Raw genomic sequence first — 20962 nt, forward strand, 5'->3', positions numbered from 1 at the left:
CTACCAGTGAGACCTGCTCCTCTGTGACAGGGACACAGAGACTGGCTACAGACTAGCTGTGAGACTTGCACATCTGTGAAAGGAACACTGAGACCCACTGTACACTAGCAGTGAGACCTGCTCCTCTGTGACAGGGACACAGAGACTGGATACAGACTAGCAGTGTGAGAGGTCCTCTGTAACAGGGACATGGAGACAGACTCCAGACTAGCAGTAAAACCTGCTCCTCAGTGACAGGGACATGGAAAGGCTATAGACTAGCAGAGAGACAACACTTCTCTGACAGGGACATGGAGACCGGCTACTGATTAGCATTGAGACCTGCTCCTCTGTGACAGGGATACAGAGAGGCTCCAGACTAGCAGTGTACTTGCTCATCTTTGAAAGGAACACTGAGACCCACTGCACACTAGCAGTGAGACCTGCTATTCTGTGACAGGGACACAGAGACTGGCAAGAGACCAGTAGTGAGACCTGCTTCTCTGTGACAGAAACACCGAGACTGGCTACAGACTAGCAGTTTGACCTTCTCTGTGACAGGGACACGGATACCGGCTACTTACTAGCAGTGAGACAGCTCCTATGTGACAGGGAAATGGAGCGGCTACAGACAGCAGTGAAACCTGTTCCTCTGTGACAGGGACACAAATAGGCTACAGACAGCAGTGAAAGGGACACAGAGACCTATTGAAGACTTGCAGTTACAACTGCTATTCTGTGACAGGGACAAAATTAGGCTACAGACTAGCAGTGAGACCTGTGCCTCTGTCACAGGGACATGGAGACCAGCTACAGAGCATCACTGAGATTTGCACCTCTGTGACAGGGACACGGAGACAGGCTACAGACTAGCAGTAGACATGCTCCTCAGTGACAGGGACATGGAGAGGTTACAGACCATCAGTGAGACAGCTCGTCTGTGACAGGGACGTGGAGACTGGCTACACTAGCAGTGAGACTTGCTTATCTGTTAAACGGACTTGGAGACCGACTATAGACTAGTAGTGAGACCTGCTATTCTGTGACAGGGACACAGAGACTGGCTACAGACTAGCAGTGTGACAACTCCTCTGGGAGAGGGTCATAGAGGCGGGCTACAGACCAGGAGTGGGACCTTCCCCTCTGTGACGGACACTGTGCCCGGACAGAGACTAGGAATGAGACTTGCTTCTCTGTGACAGGGACACAGAGCCCAACCAGAGACTATCAATGGGACTTGCTTCTCTGTGACAGGGACACAGAGCCCAACCAGAGACTATCGATGGGACTTGCTCCTCTGTGACAGGGACACAGAGACTGGCTACAGATCAGCAGTGAGACCTCCTCCTTTGTGACAGGGACACCGAGACTGGCTACAGACTAGCAGTGTGACCTGCATGTCTGTGACAGGGACACACATACTGGCTACTTCCTGGCAGTGAGACCTGCTCCTCTGTGACCGGGACACCGAGACTGGCTACAGATGAGCAGTGTGACCTTCTCCTTGGTGACAGCGACACAGATACCGGTTACTTACTAGCAGTGAGACCTGCTCCTTTGTGACAGGGACACGGAGATAGGCTACAGACAGCAGTGAAACCTGTTCCTCAGTGACAGGGACACAGAGAAGCAACAGAATAACATTGACATAGCTCTCCTGTGATAGGGACACGGAGACCCGCTACTGACTAGCAGTAAGACCTTCTCCTCTGTGACAGGGACACGGAGACAGGCTACAGACTAGCAGTAAGACCTGCTCCCCAGCAACAGGGACACAGAGAGGCTACAGACTAGCAGTTAGACAGCTCCTCTGTGACAGGGACATGGAGACCGGCTACAGAATAGCAATGAGACTTGCTCATTTGTTAAAGGGACTTGGAGACCAGACACATACTAGCAGTGAGACAGCACCTTTATGGCAGGGATACAGAGACAGGCTACAGACTAGCAGTGAGACCAGCTCCTCTGTGACAGGGACACCGAGACTGTCTACAGAATAGCAGTGAAACAGCTCTTCTGTGACAGCGACATGGACACCTGCTACAGACTAGCACTGAAACCCTTTATTCTGTGACAGGGACACGGAGCCAGGCTACAGACTAGCAGTAAGACCTGCTGCTCAGTGACAGCGACATGGAGACCTGCTACCGACCAGCAGTGAGACCTGCTCCTCTGGGACAGGGACACAGAGACTAGCAGTGAGAACCGCTCCTCTGTGACAGGCCCATGGAGAGGCTCCAGACTAGCAGTGAAAGAGCTGCTTTGAGACAGGACATGGAAACTGGCTAATGACTAGCAGTGACACAGCTCCTCTATGATAGGGACGAGGAGACTGGCTACAGACCAGCTGTGAGACCTAATCCTCTGTGTCAGGGACATGGAGACAGGCTCCAGACTAGCAGTGAGACCTGCCCTTCTGTGACAGGGACATGGAGAGTCTATAGACTAGTAGGGATACATCTCCTCTGTGAAGCTCCTGGTTTTTAGCGAAGCTGCAGTAATCAAGATGTAAAATCTGCCCTACCTCCAAATTTGGGGCTCAGATAAGCTCCTTAGTCTTAGTGTACTGAGTCAACACAGTCAATTTGCATAAACGTACCTCTAGTTGACCTTCTAATAGGACTTCAAAACATTCAGTTATCTGGTTTCCAAAGTCCTATGGTGAGTGTAACCTTGGATGCCCAAGGTTTACTGGAAAAGGAAAAGATTCACTGATCCAGGGCACATATTAAACTATGCACCGAAGTTTTGAAGTTTTTCTCTAAAAGACTCTAACCTGTGGAAGAAATGGCACGCATGGAGTGAAATGCATGAGAGAGAACAGCAGGGCTCTAGCCTCCATCTTCAACACTGCTACTTCTTATCCCCAACCTCAGTATGAACTCTGTGTTAAACAGATAATCCAATCTGTTCTTATTGCTATGGATTTTTCACTAGTAAAAGTAGTGAGAAGCCAGGCAGTGGTGGCACATGCCTCTAATCCCAGCACTTGGGAGGCAGAAGCAGGCAGATCTCTGTGAGTTTGAGGCCAGCCTGGTCTACAAGAGCTAGTTCCAGGACAGGCTCCAAAGCTACAGAGAAACCCTGTCTCAAAATCAAACAAACAAACAAAAACCAATCAATCAAACAAAAAAGCAGTGAGAATGATCGGGAAATGGAGAATACATTTATATTTGACCTCTGTGTGTGTGTGTGTGTGTGTGTGTGTGTGTGTGTGCGCGCGCGCGCGTGCGCGCGTGCGCACGGGTCACGTGCTTGCAGAGGCCATTGGAGGTCACCTTTTCTGTTTCCTCTTCTGTCAGTTATTCCTTTGTGACAAGGTCTCTTGCTGAATCTGTAGCTAGGTTGGCAGGCGTTGATGACTCTTCCATTGCTGCCCCCTTCCTCCAGTGCTGGGGTTACAGGCTCACACAACCCCATGCCCACCATGCCCATCTTTTAACATGGGTCCTGAGGATTTGAACTCAGGTCCTTATGCTTGCTGTGCAACCAATGAGACATTTTGTTTTTCAAACATACCATACATAATTTTTTTAGGAATTAAATATTGGATCCTTATAAAATCAACAGAAATAGAAAAATTCTAGGTATTAAAGACTAAAATAAGCCAGGCATGGTGGCACACACCTTAATCCCAGCACTTGAGAGGCAGAGGTAGGCAGATCTCTGTAATTTAAAGTTTTATATGGGATGAAATAATTGAAAATTATTATTAGTTTGAGGTCATGCTGGTCTACAAAGTGAGGTTCAGGGGAACTAGGGATGTTACACAGAGAAACTCTGTCTCAAGAAACATCCCCTCCTCCAAAAAAAACCTTAAATTAATGATTCAAAATACAAACATCTTGTTGAGAACAGAGTGCAACATTAGATATCTGCTTGTCATGGCACAGCCTTGTGTTTAATCTCCAATACCAAAAACAGAAAAGAAATTGAATTTCAGAAACAGCTGATTTAACAATGCCATATGAACTGCCTCAGTAAACTGCATTGGAGATCATTCATTTCTAAAAGGCAGTTAGCCCCACCTATACACCCCAGACACCCTTCCCAGTGGACTCACCAGGTAGGATCATTCGTCTCTAAAAGGCAGCTAGCCCCACCTATACACCCCTGATACCACTGCCCCTGCTCCCTTCACAATGGACTCACCAGGTAGAACACAAAGCTCAGATAAGCCACGCTGGTCACTGCAGCCACTACATACACTGCCAAGTGCCCTAGGTCCTGGACATTAACCACTACAAAGTACATGTTGATGGAGCAGACGATAAGGGCCAAAATTCCACCAGCGATCCTCCAGACTCTGTGAAACAAGGGGCACATGAGTGTGCAATAGTTCGACCAAGCCACAGACAGAAAAGAAACCTATGTCTCATGTGGTAAATGGAACACAGGTTAAGAATAACTTAAGAATGTCAAAATTAGTGATAGAGCATACGGGGGAAGGGCTGGAGTAATTTGAACCTAGCATTTAACTATCTATTATTAACGTATGCACATGAATGACGAATACATGTGTGGGCACACATGCTATAACGTGCATGTGAAGGTCAGAAGATCACATCTGTAGACTTAGTTATTTTTCTCCTTCATTCTTCATATGAGTCCCAGGGATCAGACTCAGGTTTTCAGGCTTGTGGGGCAAGCATATTTACCCACTGACTAACCTATCATCTCTCTGGCACAAAAATTTAGCATTTAAGACCCTAGAAATCAACAACAGGTCCTGCCAGGCGGTGGTGGTGCACGCCTCTAATCCCAGCACTCGGGAGGCAGAGGCAGGCAGATCTCTGTGAGTTCAAGGCCAGCCTGGTCAGAACAAGTTCCAGAACAGGCTCTAAAGCTACAGAGAAATTCTGTTTCGAAAAAGCACACTCAAAAAAAAAAAAAAAGGAAAAAACACAGAGCCATTTCATTAGATATCAGAACATGGTCCAGGAATGGAGTCAAGACTAGAGTCTTGTGACCTCAATTTCTCCAAAACCATGGCACTGTTCTTTTAATGTTTTGTGTCATCTCGCTTGCCACCCAGGTGCAGTGGACAGGAGTGAGTTAATCGTTATTGTTTGCTGTTGTTATTCAATTAAATGTTTAAGCTCTCCTGTACAGGCCTCTATAGGAAAACAAGTTCTTGCCGCATGCTGCCAGTCCTGTGTACACAGCTTGAACTCAGAGAACTTCACATGCATGACTATCTTAGCCCTCAGAGTATGAACTGTCTGAGGCTCTGAATAAAGTTGGCTATTGCATGAGACGTCAGTCCGCCTCTTTTACCAGCTCCACTCTCCCAGGTCCCACCATCTCTAGAGTGGTGACAGTTAGAGACCCTGGGACCCTAACAGGTCACATGAGCACCTGCACTGATTGGTTTTAACTGCCAACAGGACACAGCCAAGAACCACATGGGAAGGTAGTCTCAAAGGGAAATTATCTATACCAGGCTGGCTTGTGGGCATATCAGTAGGGATGATGCAGAACAACCAGCCCACTCAGGGTGGCACCACTACCCAGCCAGTGCATCCTCAACAGTATAAGAAAGAAGCAAGCTTAGGGCAAACATGCAGGCAAGGATGTGTTTATCCCTTGTTCCTGACAGTGCCTGTGATAGGACTATCTGAATTCTGCCTTGACTACTTCCAGAACGATAGACAGTAATTTTGAATTGTAAACCAAATAAACATTTCCAACCCTGTGCTGCTTGTTGGTATGATATCTGTCGAAGCTACAGAAATGAAACTAGAACACACCCCACGTATCCCTTCAAGGTGTGCACAGAACATATTACTGAAGTGCACAGAATTCAAATCTCAGTAGCAGAGAGTGAAGAGCTAGAACAGGAAAGTGTGAAGCAGCTCTCCTCCTTACTGTAGCTCACCCTCGCCAGTATCTTCATGCCCCGAGAGGAAGCAGCTAGAAACTGCTCTGGAAACATAGCTTTCCTAGAGAAGACATTTCTGACTGGCCTGCTAGGTAAAAATTCACCTCCCGTGTCCTCCTGGGGAGGGTGACAAGTGTACTCACATTCCATTGGAGAAATCATTCATCACTGGCCGCAGGCTGGTAAAGGCGAGGATGGGTATGAGAGCAAAGGGAAGCCGGAAAAACCAGGTGGAATTACGTGGGTGCTTTAGTTTCATCTCTAATACTGTGATTAAACATTGATGAGAAGCAATGTGGGGAGGGTGTTGGGGGTTATCTGGCTTATACTTCCAGGTCACAGTCAATCACCAAGAGAGTCAGGGCAGGACCTGAGCAGACACTTCGGAGGAATGCTGCTTACTGGCACTGGCCTGGCTCTGGTGTGCTCTCTCCCTCCACATCAATCTTGGTTACTGTACCACACAGACACCAGCACTGCTCACAGACAGGAGTCATAAACCCTATCTCATCTATGCCATGGTAATAGCTGCTCCTATCACCTTGCCTTTGCCAAACATTATTTTTAACCCAGCACTAATCATGATCCTAAGTGCCTTTGTTTAAACACAAAAGACAACTCATTGGGGGCTGGAGAGATGGCTCCATGGTTAAGAACACTTTGTTTGCTGCTCTTGCAGAGGACCAGGGTTCAATTCCCAGCAGACACATGGCAGCTCACAACTGTCTACAACTCCAGTGCTGAGAGATCTGATGCCCTCTTCCAAACTCTGCAGGTTCCAGGCACATACACAGTGCTCATATACACACAAAGGTAAAACATTGATACATGTAAATAAAAACACATAATCTTAAATAAATAAATAACATATTGGATGTGACTTGTCTTGTAAACTCCACAGGAGGTAGTGGTGCCCTTAAAATTATTTAATGATTTACCCTTGCTGCATTAATGAGCTACAGTGCTGTGGATTTTTATGTATTACTAAGTTACTTATTTATTTGTGTGTGAGAAAGACAGACAGAGACTGAGTGGGGAGAGAGAGGACTGACAGACAGACATGCCCATGTTGTGGGTGAATATGGAGATCAGAGGACAACTTTTGGAGACAATTCTTTCCTTTTACTGAGTCTTCAGGGAATCAAATTTAGGACTTTACACTTGTACAACTAGTACAAGCTAGCATTTATCCACTGAGCCATCTTGGTGGCCTCAAATTTGCGTTTTATATATTAAGTAGAGCTCATTATTTCCATTTAATGAACTTCCATGCCTTTTTCTTCCTCTCACTCACCCCTAGTACCCAGCCTCCAGAATGAGCTTCCCCAGCTGCCTGCTTACCTGTAAGCTCTGCAGAACATTCAGGAAGTCATTTATCCCTGTTAGATGCTCTACATCATGGAAGACAGCAATAAAGAGTGTGGGGTTAATGGCAATAAAGTGTGTCAGAATCACTGGGGCAAAACGTGAACATCTTAGGTTCAGGAATCCCCAGAAGAAAGCATGAGGGCTGGTGACCACATGTGACAGGAGAGAGAAATGCTTGGGGAAGTCAAGGAAACCTGTAAACCATGGAGTTAGACACTCAAGCGCTGTGCCATTCCCCTGTATTCAACCCTAACACACCTCCATAACAAATAGGCCGGAATAGGTTCCTGTCATGGTGGAGCTCTGTCCTGTAGCCAAGATCCCCACTGCCCAGATGTTGAGTGCCGCAGGCCCAAAATAACATCTAAGCACAACACCCTGGGACAGGGAGAGAGATAGGAGCGTGTGAGTGCTTAGATGACACCCAGAACAGCGGACCTTTGCAGCACCTTCCTCTCCTCATGAAACACCAGCACATCAAGTGCTGCACTGGGCACTGCTAGGCAGTGACACTAGGTGCTGGTGTGACCCAGAGGCTTCACCCGACTGCTGGGCATCCCTTCATCCCTCCTCCATAAACTCCTTCTTCTCTAACCCTAAATACTTCAGAACCCTGTATTTCCCAAAGCCTGCTCCTTGATGCACTCCCCCAGGCCTTTTATTTCCTCCAGCACCAATGTGTTTACTGAGACAGTCTGCAGGGCAATGTGCAAATGCTGGAACACTATAAATGCAAGTAAGGAAAGAGAAACTCTTAAGAGGGCTTCCTTCTTAGAGGGCAGCCTTCAGGGAGCTGAGCTAGAAGAATCCCAAACTTGAGGCCAGACTGGGCTGCACAAGTAGAACTTATCCAAAAAAAAAATACTAGATTCAATGAAGAGCATGGTGATGCAAGCCTTTAATCACAGTACTTAGGAGGCAGAGGCAGGCAGGTGCCTAGTCTACAGAGTGAGTTTCATGCCTCCACCCAAGACTACACAATGAAGCCCTTTTGTCAAAAGCCAAAACCAAAACTGATAAGTAAAAATTAATACAAAAAAAAAGGGCAGCTCTGCCAGTGCAAGAAATGCAATTAGGTCAAGTCAAATCAAATCAAAATGCCTCTTGTTTTATTAAGAACGATGCTCTAGGGTGGCCGAGCACATGGAGGGGAGACAAGACAGCAGGGAGCCCATGCAGACCCCAAGACGACGTGAGACCATGTGTTTCCCCTCTGGGAGCTCATTTAAATACCCTGTGGGAGTGGTCCTGACATGCTGGGATTTGGAGTCCAGAGCAAAGCAACTCCCAGGCCAGGGGCTTCGGGCTACCCTCCCAAATTAAGACAAACCAAAAAAAAAAAAAAACGAAAAAAAAAAAGAAAACAAATCAGAAGACTTCAAATGTGAGAGTGCAGAAGGAGCTGTGGGCTGCGTTCCTACTGCCTGGGTCCTGGCCACCTGGCTAGCTTATGCCCCGAAATAACAACACACAAATTGTATTCATTTAAATACTGCCTGGTCCCATTATATCTAGCCTCTTCTTGGCTAACTCTCATATCTTGCCTAACCCATATTTAGTAATCTGTGTAGCACCAGTCTTACCGGGAAAGATTCAGCATGTCTGACCTGGTGGCTTGCTTCTTCGCGTCTGCCCTGGAGAGGAGAGGCTTGGCATCTGCCTCACTTCCTCTCCCTCCCAGCATTCTGTTCTGTTTACTCCACCCACCTATGTTCTAACCTATCAGGCCAAGCAGTGTCTTTATTAAATATCCAATGAAAGCAACAGATTGATATATGACACTCCCACATCATGGGAGGACATCAGCACCTAGAGGACCTTGGTCAAAGAACCAGGGTCAAGAGGTCCTGTAGACATAAAAGATGACCAAAACTAGATAGCAATGAGTGCGAGCGGCTGTGTGATGGAACACTTGCTTAGCATCATGTACAAGGTCCTGAGTTCAACCCTGGCATCTTAAAACACTCCACAATAAACAAAAAACCTTAATGAAAAAAACCAAACAAATAAAATGGATGGGAGAGAATTCAAAATGAGCTAAGCTCCGCCCTGTCAGCCAAGGCCCACCCTGCCAGAGCATGCTTCCTTTCTGCTGACTCCTCCTGACCTTTCTTCAGCACAACCATCAAGACTAGCAGACACACAGGCAGCAGTTAATAAAAAGGAAACAGAAATAACAATGGCCAAACAGCTAAGATGCTACACCTCTATGTTATCAGGAGGCCACTGTGAGTCCAAGGCCAGCTCTTCCAACTCACCCCTGGAATGGGTGGGAACAGGCTTCCTAGCCCTACACCATAGAGTGTCTGGTGTGTAGACTGGAGGGGCACCTAGACCTCAGATAAGTTTCCTTGGGTTCCAAGTCATAGCTCTTTACTGTCCCCATTCAGGCATGCAGTTCACCTGGCGTTCACCACCCACAACCCTGGCTTACTCACCACCTGCTTGTTGGTTTTCCCAAAAAAATGCTTCAGCAAAGACAGAGACGACAAAGACATTGATGATGAAGGAAACAAAGAGCGCGATGCAGGACTCAATGAAAAAAGTACTTGTTGGCTTCCCGGACTTCCCACTTATTAACCCAGTTTACCTGTCTAGACTAGAGAGATAAAGGCAGCAGTCATTTTTCCATTAGTTGCAGAAAGTTTATTTGTAACAACTCAGAACTTTGGAGTCAGCTGAAAGATTAAGAGGGCAAACAACTGGCTAGATGAAACAGATCTTAGCTCACTAAGCTACAAAGAACTCCACACCTTTGACAACAGTGCACAACCCCCAAATGGGGCAGCCAGCACCCAGGCTGAGCTCCCAGAGACTATCTCAGTTCTAAGTGTAGTGGACTAGTTGTCAAGTGTCTGACCTATCTCAGGCAAGCAAAGCCTGACTTACTGGGAAAGCCCTCTTTATCTCTGGACCTCAAAACTTCCAGACCTTTTATGAAGAACACTAGCCCAAAATTTGAGGATCACTTTTCCTGGTCAATTTGGTGATAAACACAGACCCTCCAGCCTTAGGAATACTGCGCTCCTGCGGAGCACAGCTCCCACAGAGCTCTAGCAGTCAGAAACTAAGCTTGAGTCCTTTGTACTTAAAGGATATGGAAGGGCATTGCTCACCTTGAGTAAGGCGGAATGCAGGTACATGTTGTGTAACATGATGACAGCTTCCACGATGCCCAGAGCCTGCTCAATCTGTGAAGTGCTACAGCCTGAACAGGATGGCACGGACATGCCTCTGAGCACTTGGTTCTGGCTGGGCTTCACTGTAATATACTACACAACAACACAACACCTATTAGCCTTTACAGCAACATGGAATGGGAAGAATATCTCTAGGGACACTGGCATCCTTCACTCTTTTACCCTCTGTAATAACTGCCTGGAATAGGAATATGGAATCATGAACATGAACATGCTTAGTATGCATAAGGCCCTGAGTTTAAGCATAGCACCATCAATGAATGGCGACAAAGGTCTGCTGTCATTGGAATGGAAACTGCCACAGGCTCATGATTGACTCAAACCCCATTGTGCTTGTACAATTTGGGGATTTGGTAGAAACTTTGGCAGGTGGAGCCTCCCTGGAAGAAGTACATGAATGGGGGCAATCCTCCTGGACCTAGCCATGTCCTGAACCTTCGTGCTTCTGTCTGCAATGAGATAGAACCTCCAACAGCACATCTCCTGCCGCCAGAGTATTCTGCCCAAGAAACTGCAGGCAGCCCGAGCCTTCTGAAGCCCCGAGCCTTCACAACCTGTTACTTTCATCAATTATTTTGGTTACAGCTACCAAAGATAACTAATACTGGGGCTTGCTGCCAGGGGCCAGAGGACTCAGGACTATATATTCTGAATATCTTACATTACAATTAAAATGTACAATGCAGATATGTAGAGAAACAGTGTTCTGAGAAACAAAACCGACTAAAGTTCTTGCTGGTATTTGTGTCACTGTAACTGCTGATACATATCCAACAACAGTTCAGTTCTTAAACCCACAGTCTATACACTGCTGTTCACCTGCTCATCTAAGAACCTCCTCGCTTGCCACCTGTGTGTTGGGAGGGGATCATTCCTTATCATTGCCCACCCAAACTTCCTCCTGGCTTAGGATTTCTCTTGCAAGCCTTGGGACAACCTGAAAAATCTGCTCATAGACTAGATATGATATTTTTTAATGTTTAGGCAGGCCTGTAAGCAGAAATCAGTTTATAACAGAACATAAAAAAGTGAACATAGTGGTATTGATCCCTAGCGATGGGCAAGCAACAAGCCAGGAAAATAATCAGCCACCTATTACTCATCAAAAGTTTTTTTGTCTCACTCTACAGTCCTGTCTGGTCTGGAACTCTCTAGGTATATCAAGTTGGCCTCAAACATACAAAGACCAGTCTGCCTTTGTTTAGTTGCTAGCATTATAGGCATGAACTACCACACATGTTCATCACTACCATCAGCTGGTCTAATACAGGAAATAGTCAATTGGTTAATTAATTTCAGTCTTGATGAGCACAAACAGAATTGCTTTGAGTTAGCAGTCAACATAAGCCTCTGTCTATTCCACCCTAAAACTGTCCTGCTGTCAGGGTAGCTAATTTGGGACGAAAAATTGAAATAACAGGAGAGAAGAGGGAACAGGAGGGATGAGAGAAGAGGGAAGAGGAAGAAGTAGGGAAGAGGAGGGAAGAGGAAAGAGGAAGGGGGGAGAACTAGAAAGGATTAGTGAAGAGGAAGGAGAAGGTCTGAAGAGGGATGTGGAAAAGATTGGTGGGAAAAAGAGGGAATAGGAGGGAAGAGAGAAGTGGAGGGAGGAAGGAAGTATAGAAAGGGCGATAAGTGGAAGGATGCAAGAGGAAAGAGGAGGGGGGAGGAAAAGGAAGGGAAGACTAGGAAAGAGGGAATTTGAGAAATGGTAAAAGATGTGGTGGAAGAAGTAGAGGATAATGAAGTGGGAAGATGAGGGACTAGGGAGGAGGAAAGTATAGGGAAGAGGGAGGACGAGGGAGATATGGGGAGGAAATAACAGATAAAATAAGAAATAAGCGCTGGGACCTAGTCGTGAGTGCAAATGGGAGGGGAGGAGTCCCTTTATCTCAATAGCCTGCCTGTAGCAAACAAGGTAGGCCTTTTGTTTGTGAGCTACTTGCCCAGCAAGGAGACCAGATCTCGGCACCAGAAGCTCAATCAGTGGGCAAGGAGATCTGATCCTGTAAAAGAAGATCGATAGGTGAGCATTTGGAGGAAGAGATGGGCAGGCACCAATGCAAGAATTCACCCAACAATCTGAAAAATAACATGAAACCACCAGAACCCAGCGAACTTACAGTAGGAGGACATGAACACCTTAATCAATAAGTAGAAAAAATTGACTTTATGAAAGTGATAGAGGCCCTTAAACAGGGGGAGAAAAACTCCATTAAAGAAATGGATGAGAAAAATAACAAAAAGTTTGAAGAATTGAGTAAATCTGTGAATGATAACCTAGGAAACCAAGGAAAAACAATCAAACAGATAATAGAAACAGTTCAAGATTTGAAAACTGAAGTGGAAGCAAGGAAGAAAACACAAACTGAGGGCCGGCTGGATATGGAATATCTAGGTAAACGAATAGAGTCTACAGAAATAAGCATAACCAACAGAATACAAGAGATAGAAGAAAGAATCTCAGATTCTGAAGATACCAAAGAGAAAATAAACGCACTGATCAAAGAAAACAGAAAATCCAACAAACTCTCATCACAAAACATTCAGGAAATCTGGGACACAATGAAAAGACCCAAACTAAGAATAATAGGGGTAGAAGAAGGAGAAGAAGTACAGCTCAACAGTCTAGAAAATATATTTAATAAAATTATAGAAGAAAACTTTCCCAACCTAAAGAAAGATATACGTATGAAGGATCAAGAAGCATACAGAACACTGAATAGACTGGATTAAAAAAAATCCCCTCACCATATAATAATCAAAACACAAAACATACAGAATAAAGAAAGAATATTAAGAGCTGTAAAGGAAAAAGGTCAAGTTACTTATAAAGGTAAACCTATCAGAATTACACCTGACTTCTCTATGGAAACCATGCAAGCCAGACGGTCTTGGATAGATGTGCTGTAGAAACTAAGAGACTATGGATGCAAGCCCAGACTACTATAACCAGCCAAGCTTTCATTCACTATAAATGGAGAAAACAAAATTTTCCAGGATAAAAACAAATTTAAACAATACGTAGCCACAATCCCAGCCTTACAGATAGTAATAGAAGGAAAACCACAACCCAAGGAGTCCAACAACGCCCACAATAACTCAGACATCTGACAACCCTAATCCAGCACAACTCAAACACACAATCACTAAAACCAACAAAAAATATATAATAACCAGAGTTAACAACCACTGGTCATTAATATCACTTAATTTCAATGGACTCAAATCACCTATAAAAAGGCACAGGCTAAGAGAACAGATACAAAAACAGGACCCAACATTCTGCTGTTTACAAGAAACACACCTCAACCACAAAGACAGACATCTACTGAGAGTAAAGGGTTGGTAAAAGGTTTTCCAATCAAACAGACCTAAGAAACAAGTGGATGTGGCTATACTAATATCTAACAAAATTGACTTCAAACTAAAATCAATCAGAAGAGATGGAGAAGGACACTTTATAGTAATACAGGAAAATTCATCATGATGAAGTTTCAATCCTGAATATCTATGCCCCTAATATAAAAGCACCCACATATGTAAAAGAAACATTACTAGAACTCAAAGCACACATCAAACATCACACACTAATAGTAGAAGATTTCAACACTCCTCTCTCACCAATGGACAGGTCATCCAGACAAAAACTTAACATAAATAAGAGAACTAACAGAGGTAATCAATCAAAAGACTTAACAGACATCTATAGAACATTCCACTCAAATAGGACAGAATATATCTTCTTCTCAGCATCTCATGGAACCTTCTCAAAAATTGATCACATACTTGGTAACAAAGCTAACATTCACAGATACAAAACATTTTAGTAACCACCTGTGTTTTCTCAGATCACCATGGAATAAAGTTAGAATTTAACAACAATTCTACCCTCACAAAACCTACAAACTCATGGAAACTTAACAGTCAACAACTGAATCATCCCTGGGTCTAGGAAGAAATAAAGAAAGAAATTAAAGTCTTCCTTGAATTCAATGAAAATAAAGACACAACATACCCAAACCAGTGCCAAGAGGAAGGTTCATAGCACTAAGTGTCCACATTAAAAAAAATGGAGAAAGCTCACATTAGAGACTTAACAGCACAGCTGAAAGCTCTAGAAAAAAAAGCAGACTCACACAGGAGGAGTAGAAGACTGGAAATAACATGAGGGCTGAAATCAACAAAATAGAAACACAGAAAACAATCCAAAGAATCAATGAAACAAAGAGCTGGTTCTTTGAGAAAATCAACAAGATTGACAAACCCCTATCCAAAATATTCAAAAGGCAGAGAGAGAGAACACACAAATTAACAAGGTCAGAATGAAAAGGGGGACATAACAACAGACACTGAGGAAATTCGGAGAATCATTAGGTCTTACTACAAAGACCTGTGTGCTACAAAGTTGGAAAATGTAAAAGAAATGGGCATTTTTTAGATAAATTAAATGATCTAAAAATAATAATAAAAGAAAATTAAATCAAGACTAGGTTAACAATTTAAATAGACCTACAAGTCACAAGTAAATAGAAGCTATCATAAAAAAAAAAACCTTCCAACCAAAAAAAAAAAAAAAAAGCTCAGGACCAGATGGTTTTAATGCAGAATTCTACCAGATCTTCCAAGAAGAGCTAATACCTATACTCCTTAATGTGTTTCACATAATAGAAGCAGAAGAGAGAAGAGTCATTGACAAACTCTTTGTATGAAGCTATAGTTACCCTGATACCAAAACCACAGAAAGACCCAAGCAAGAAAGAGAATTACAGACCAATCTCGCTTATGAACACCGTTGCAAAAATTCTCGATAAAATACTGGCAAACCGAAACCAAGAACACATCAAAAAATTTATCCATTATTATCAAGTAGGCTTCATCCCAGAAATGGAGGGCTGGTTCAACATATGAAAATCTGCCAATGTAGTCCATCATATAAATAAACTGAAAGAAAAAAAACATGATCATTTCATTAGATGCTGAAAAAGCATTCGACAAAATTCAACACCCCTTTATGATAATGATCTTGGAGAGATTATGGATACAAGGATCATTCCTAAATATAATAAAAACAATATACAGAAAGCCAACAGATAACATCAAATTAAATGGAGAGAAACTTAAAGCCATTCCTCTAAAATCAGGAACAAAACAAGGCTGTCCACTCTCTCCATACCTCTTCAACATAGTGCTGGAAGTTGTAGCAATAGCAATAAGACAACACAAGGAGATCAAGAGTATTCGAATTGGAAACGAAGAAGTCAAACTTTCATTATTTGCAGATGATAGGATAGTGTATATAAATGACCACAAAAACTCTACCAAAAATCTCCTACAGCTGATAAATACCTTCAGTGATGTGACAGGACACAAGATCAACCCAAAAATATCAGTATTTCTCCTATACACAAAGGATAAAGTAGCTGACAGGGAAATCAGAGAAACTTCAACTTTCACAATAGCCACATATAGCATAAGGTATTTTGGGGAAACACTAACCAAGGAAGTGAAAGATCTATTTGACAAGAACTTTAAGGCTTTGAAGAAAGAAATTGAAGAGGACACCAGAAAATGGAAGGACCTCCCATGCTCTTGGATTGGTAGGATCAATATAGTAAAAATGACAATTCTACCAAAGGGAATCTATAAATTCAATGCAATCCCCATCAAAATCCCAACAAAATTCTCCACAGACCTTGAGAGAACAATAATCAACTTTATATTAAAAAATAAAAAACCCAGGATAGCCAAAACAATCCTATACAATAAAGGAACTTCTGGAGGCATTACCATCCCTGACTGCAAACTCTATTACAGAGCTACAGTAATGAAAACAGCTTGGTATTGTCATAAAAACAGAGATGTTGACCAATGGAATCGAATCGAGGACCCGGATATTAACCCACAAACCTTTGAATATCTGATTTTTGACAAAGGAGCTAAAATTACACAATGGAAGAAAGAAAGCATCTTCAACAAATGGTGTTGACATAACTGGATGTCAACTTGTAGAAGAATGAAAATAGATCCATATCTATCACCATGCACAAAACCCAAGTTCAAATGGATTAAAGACCTCAATATAAATCTGACTACACTGAACCTGATCAATGAGAAAGTAGGAAGTAGCCTGCAACACATGGTCACAGGAGACCACTTCCTATGTATAACCCCAGTATCACAGACAATAAGAGCAACAATGAATATATGTAGGTTCAAAGTCACAGAGGTCTGTCTGTCTCTGCCTCCCAAGCACTGGGATTAATGGTGTGTGCTACTCCACCTGGTTCTCCTGTTTATGTCTGTGCAGCACACCTAGGCCTGTTGGTCATGGAGTTTAGAGTTCTGGGGATGGTTATGTACTGCCACATGGGTGCCTAGAACCGAAGAAGGGTCCTTTGCAAGTGCAAATGTTGTCAACTTCTGAGCCAGCTCTCCAGTTTGATTATTAATTTAAAAACAATCACTTGTGCATGATGTAAGTGCAGGGGAGCATGGGTATGCATCAGGAGGATGTGTGGGAACTGGTTCTTGGGTCAAGTACTTCTGCCCACTGAATCGTTTGCAAGCCTGATGTTCAGTTTTAGTTCAAAACATGAATTGCACTGCTTTATTTTTAGTGCTGTGGATCGCACCCTAGGCCTTGTGCATGCTGGGCAAGTGAGGCTGGCTTCAAATTCTCAATCTTCTGCCTTGACAGTGCTGGGCTTATAGACTAAAGCCACCATTTTGGCTCATTTGGTGCTGGCAACTGATCCTTGAGCACTGTACCTACTAGGCAAGCATAGCTGAGCTTCATTTTCAGCCTCCCCCCACCAAGACTGGGTTTTCTAACAGCCTTGGCTGTCCTGGAACTCACTTTGTAGACCAGGTTGTGATTAAAGGTGTAAGTCACCACCATCTGGCTTTATTCTCAACCTTTTGTGTGTTTTCCAGACAGGACCTTGCTATTATTGAACCCATGGAACTCACGTCTCAGCCTGAATACTGGGATTACTGCCTTACCTATGAATATATGTAGTGACTATACACTGAACTCAAGCATCTGCCTCCCTGTGGGGAAATCAGGAGTGGACAGGAATTGTGGGAGGCTCCTCTGTGTACATTCTCCCTTCAGATCTCAAGACAACTAAGATATTTGTCCTGGATGTTGTACAAAAGTTTGCTGTTTTATGACATTTCCATGTGTGTTCCTGTGTGTACATGCATGCCACTGCCCGGTGGCTCAGCTGTATTTTAACCATATGGTGGGTTATATATAGTTCATTCCCAGTGAATCAGTGAGCTCATTTGTAAGTCTCTGTACTAAACAGCCTATCACCCAGAGTTCAGTATTACTGTATCCTTTGAAATAGCATTGTTTAGTGACAGGATAGATGGTTCTATGGTTAAGAGCACTGACTGCTCTTCCAGAAGACCCAGATTCAATTTCAAGCACCCACATGGTAGAATTAAGAGAGGCAGGCAGATCTCTGTGAGTCCAAGGCCAGCCTGGTCCACAAGAGCTAGTTTCCATGACAGAGAAACCTTGTCCCTTGTCTCGGGCGGGGGGGGGGGAGAGAGAGAGAGAGAGAGAGAGAGAGAGAGAGAGAGAGAGAGAGAGAGAGAGAGAGAGAGAAAGAGTTTGCCTTTGTCTTTAGCTATCCTTACTTTAGCCAAGTTACAGCATTATATATGAAGTGAGTCTCTTATTAATCTGTTCTAATCATCTCTGCCTTTTAAAATAAAAGATTTGAAGACAATTCAACCATCTTGTAGTTAGTTCATTTGCAGTGTGACTTCAGCTTTTAGTCTATCCTCAGGGGTGTGCAGCCGTCACTACACTTCAACTTTAGGGTGTATGCTCCCTTCTCAATGTCACACACCCTTGTTCTGTCCCCAGTGCTAAGTAGCCTTATCTCATGGGTGCCAGAGAACCTTCCTGACTCTTTTCACTATTCTCCAAAATTGGTGGATTTTTTTCTTTTCACCCCATTATTCTATTGAACACATGAGTTCTACTTCTGTTACATTTCTCTAAGTCTGCCCAGAGTTTCTATCTCCATTTTGTTTTTATGGAGGACTAACTCTTTACTTGCTAGAACATTTTTGTTAACAATTCTTCTAAGTTTCTACCACATAATTCCATCATCTCTATCTAGGTATTAGAATCTGCTGACAGCCCTGCCCCGCAAACCCATGAAGGGACTTTTTCAGGTTATTGCTAAGTGATTTTAACATTTTCAGTATTCTTTTATCAACTTCTGAGTCTTGTTTAAATCCTTAAAGAGAATTTCTTACTATTTTAGGTTATTATCAAATATCTAAGGTACAAGTTCTGATCAGCCATCTGTCTAGTGTGGTTTCAGTATCAATTTAATTCTCAGAGCTTCTGCAGTACTGATTGGATCTATTCCTAGGACAGCAGGCTACAATCTGAGCCACAGCTTCTCCTGTACATTCTTCAGTTCTCAAAAGTTCACATGTGCTTATGAAGCCATTTCTAGCTTTCATTTGCTAAAATGGTAATAATAGGTGTTGAATGTCATAAAGAGTTTTTCTGCCAAGTATTTTTTCTGTGGATTCTTTGTTATTTACTGATTATTGTGTGTGTGTGAGTGTATATGTGTGTGAGTGCAAGGTTGGATGACAACCGTCACAAGTTCCTTTTCTGATTTTTCAGGTAGTTCACCTCCATGTATATTTTAGAATTCTCAGTTGTATTCATCTTTGAGTAATCTACAGACACCCAGAAGTTTTACCTTGGGAAGCTTCTCAGATTCTAGCTTCCTTCAGGTCTCAGCTTAGTGAACAAAACCCAGCTTCCTACCACGCATAGGGCAGTCAAGCACTCTGGATTTGCTCTTCATGTTTGCATCTATCCTCCATCTGGTTTCACTCCCCCCTCTCTCTTTTTTCAAGACAGAGTTTCTCTGTTTAACAGTCCTGGCTATCCTGGACCTCACTCTGGAGACCAGGCTGGCCTCAAACTCACAGAGATCTGCCTGCCTCTGTCTTCCTAGTGCTGGGACTAAAGGTGTTTCTCTGTAGCTTTGGAGCCTGTCCTGTAAGTAGCTCTTGTAGATCATGGTGGCCTTGAACTCACAGAGATCTGCCTGCTTCTGCCCCCGCTGGGCTTAAAGGTGTGCGCCACAACTGCCTGTCTGTCTATAACTGGCTCTTTAAACTTTAGTTTTAGTTTTGTTTTTTTGAGACAGGATCTATAGCCCAGGCTAGACTTAAGCTCCTGACAATTGGCCTACTTTCCCTGTCTCTAAAACTGTATATCTGAAGCGCCATGCCTAACTGAGATAACCAGCTTTATTAATCCCTTAAATTAATTTCTTTAAATTTAATTTCCTTAAATAGAAAAAGATTGGTTTGGCTCAGTTATACTGGTTTTGACTCAAGATTGGCTCCATTGTTTTGGAGCCTATCACTGTTAGAAGCACGTGGTAGATAAGAACTTGATAGTGCATAGGCAGCAAAGGCGGATGCGTCCCAGCACCCTATTCGAGCACAAATTCATCATCAAACTTTTAACACATGATACTACAGAGGACACCTCCCCAAAACAAAGTGTCAAATTGGGTGGTAGGAAAAATTGTTAAGAATGTAAAAAAAAAACAAAATAGATAGATAGATAGATAGATAGATAGATAGATAGATAGATAGATAAAATAAAAATAAAAAGCCAGTTATAGCTGGGTAGTGGTGGTACTTTCCTTTAATCTCAGCACTAGAGAGGAGGAGACAGAGGCAGGTGGATCTCTGTAAGTTTGAAGTCATCCTGGTCTACAGAGTGAGTTCCAAGACAGGTTCCAAAACTACAGAGAAACCCTGTCTTAAACAAACAAATAAACAAACCAAAAAGGCAGTTATTGTTGCAGCTGGAGAGACAGCTCAACAGTTAGGAGCCCTGTTCTCCCTCTGTTGGTTTATCTTGGATTATGTTGTCCTTAGCTGAAGGGGCCCTTCTGCTAGGTTTTTCTGCCTTACAAAACTCTGCCTGCCCCATTCTCATATAAAGATCAAGTTAGTGTTGCCTTGATTCATACCTAGTAATTCTTGCCTATTTATTCTATAGGCAGACTGACCCTATACATACTTCTCTCATACCATCTAAAATCTTACTACACTGTTTACACAATTTGTCATACTGTCTCTGAGTCCTCCTACCACACAGCCTCTATTGTTGGTCAATTCAACCTTGAACTTGTAATAAATTCACTTACTCGAAATATATCCCTACTCCTATCCATATAAAACTATAGACATCTAACTCCAGAGGCTTTCTGTCAGCTAGTTGTACTACTTACAGATCCCATTCACTCAGCAAGTAATTACTAAGGGAAGTGTAGTTACTCTGCTAGAACCTGGCATCACGGAAAAAAACATGGCCATCCCTTTCAGATGGAATTCTATGAGGTTACAGAGAGGCTCTTCTACCCTCCTTAATATGTATGCCACACACAGACTCACACAGGCAAACATCATGAACATAAATGAATCTAAAAGCACATACACTAACAAGCACTAAAAGGGACTAGAGAAG

General features: G+C 43.3%; 1 protein-coding gene across 1 annotated transcript in view; it reads right to left on the reverse strand.

Moving 5' to 3' along the window:
* Nucleotides 1–1456: 1456 nt before the first annotated feature.
* The window catches only part of LOC142841542 (natural resistance-associated macrophage protein 2-like), a 70487-nt gene continuing 50981 nt past the window's right edge, over nt 1457–20962 (reverse strand). The window contains exons 2-8 of the mRNA XM_075958493.1: nt 10591–10606; nt 10345–10500; nt 7485–7606; nt 7203–7370; nt 6004–6078; nt 4132–4285; nt 1457–1636 (exon numbers count right to left, since the gene is read on the reverse strand). Coding sequence (XP_075814608.1) covers nt 1457–1636; nt 4132–4285; nt 6004–6078; nt 7203–7370; nt 7485–7606; nt 10345–10500; nt 10591–10606 — 871 coding nt within the window. The remainder of the gene's footprint in view (nt 1637–4131; nt 4286–6003; nt 6079–7202; nt 7371–7484; nt 7607–10344; nt 10501–10590; nt 10607–20962) is intronic.

Source organism: Microtus pennsylvanicus, chromosome X (assembly GCF_037038515.1).
Source record: "Microtus pennsylvanicus isolate mMicPen1 chromosome X, mMicPen1.hap1, whole genome shotgun sequence".
Taxonomy (NCBI): Eukaryota; Metazoa; Chordata; class Mammalia; order Rodentia; family Cricetidae; genus Microtus; species Microtus pennsylvanicus.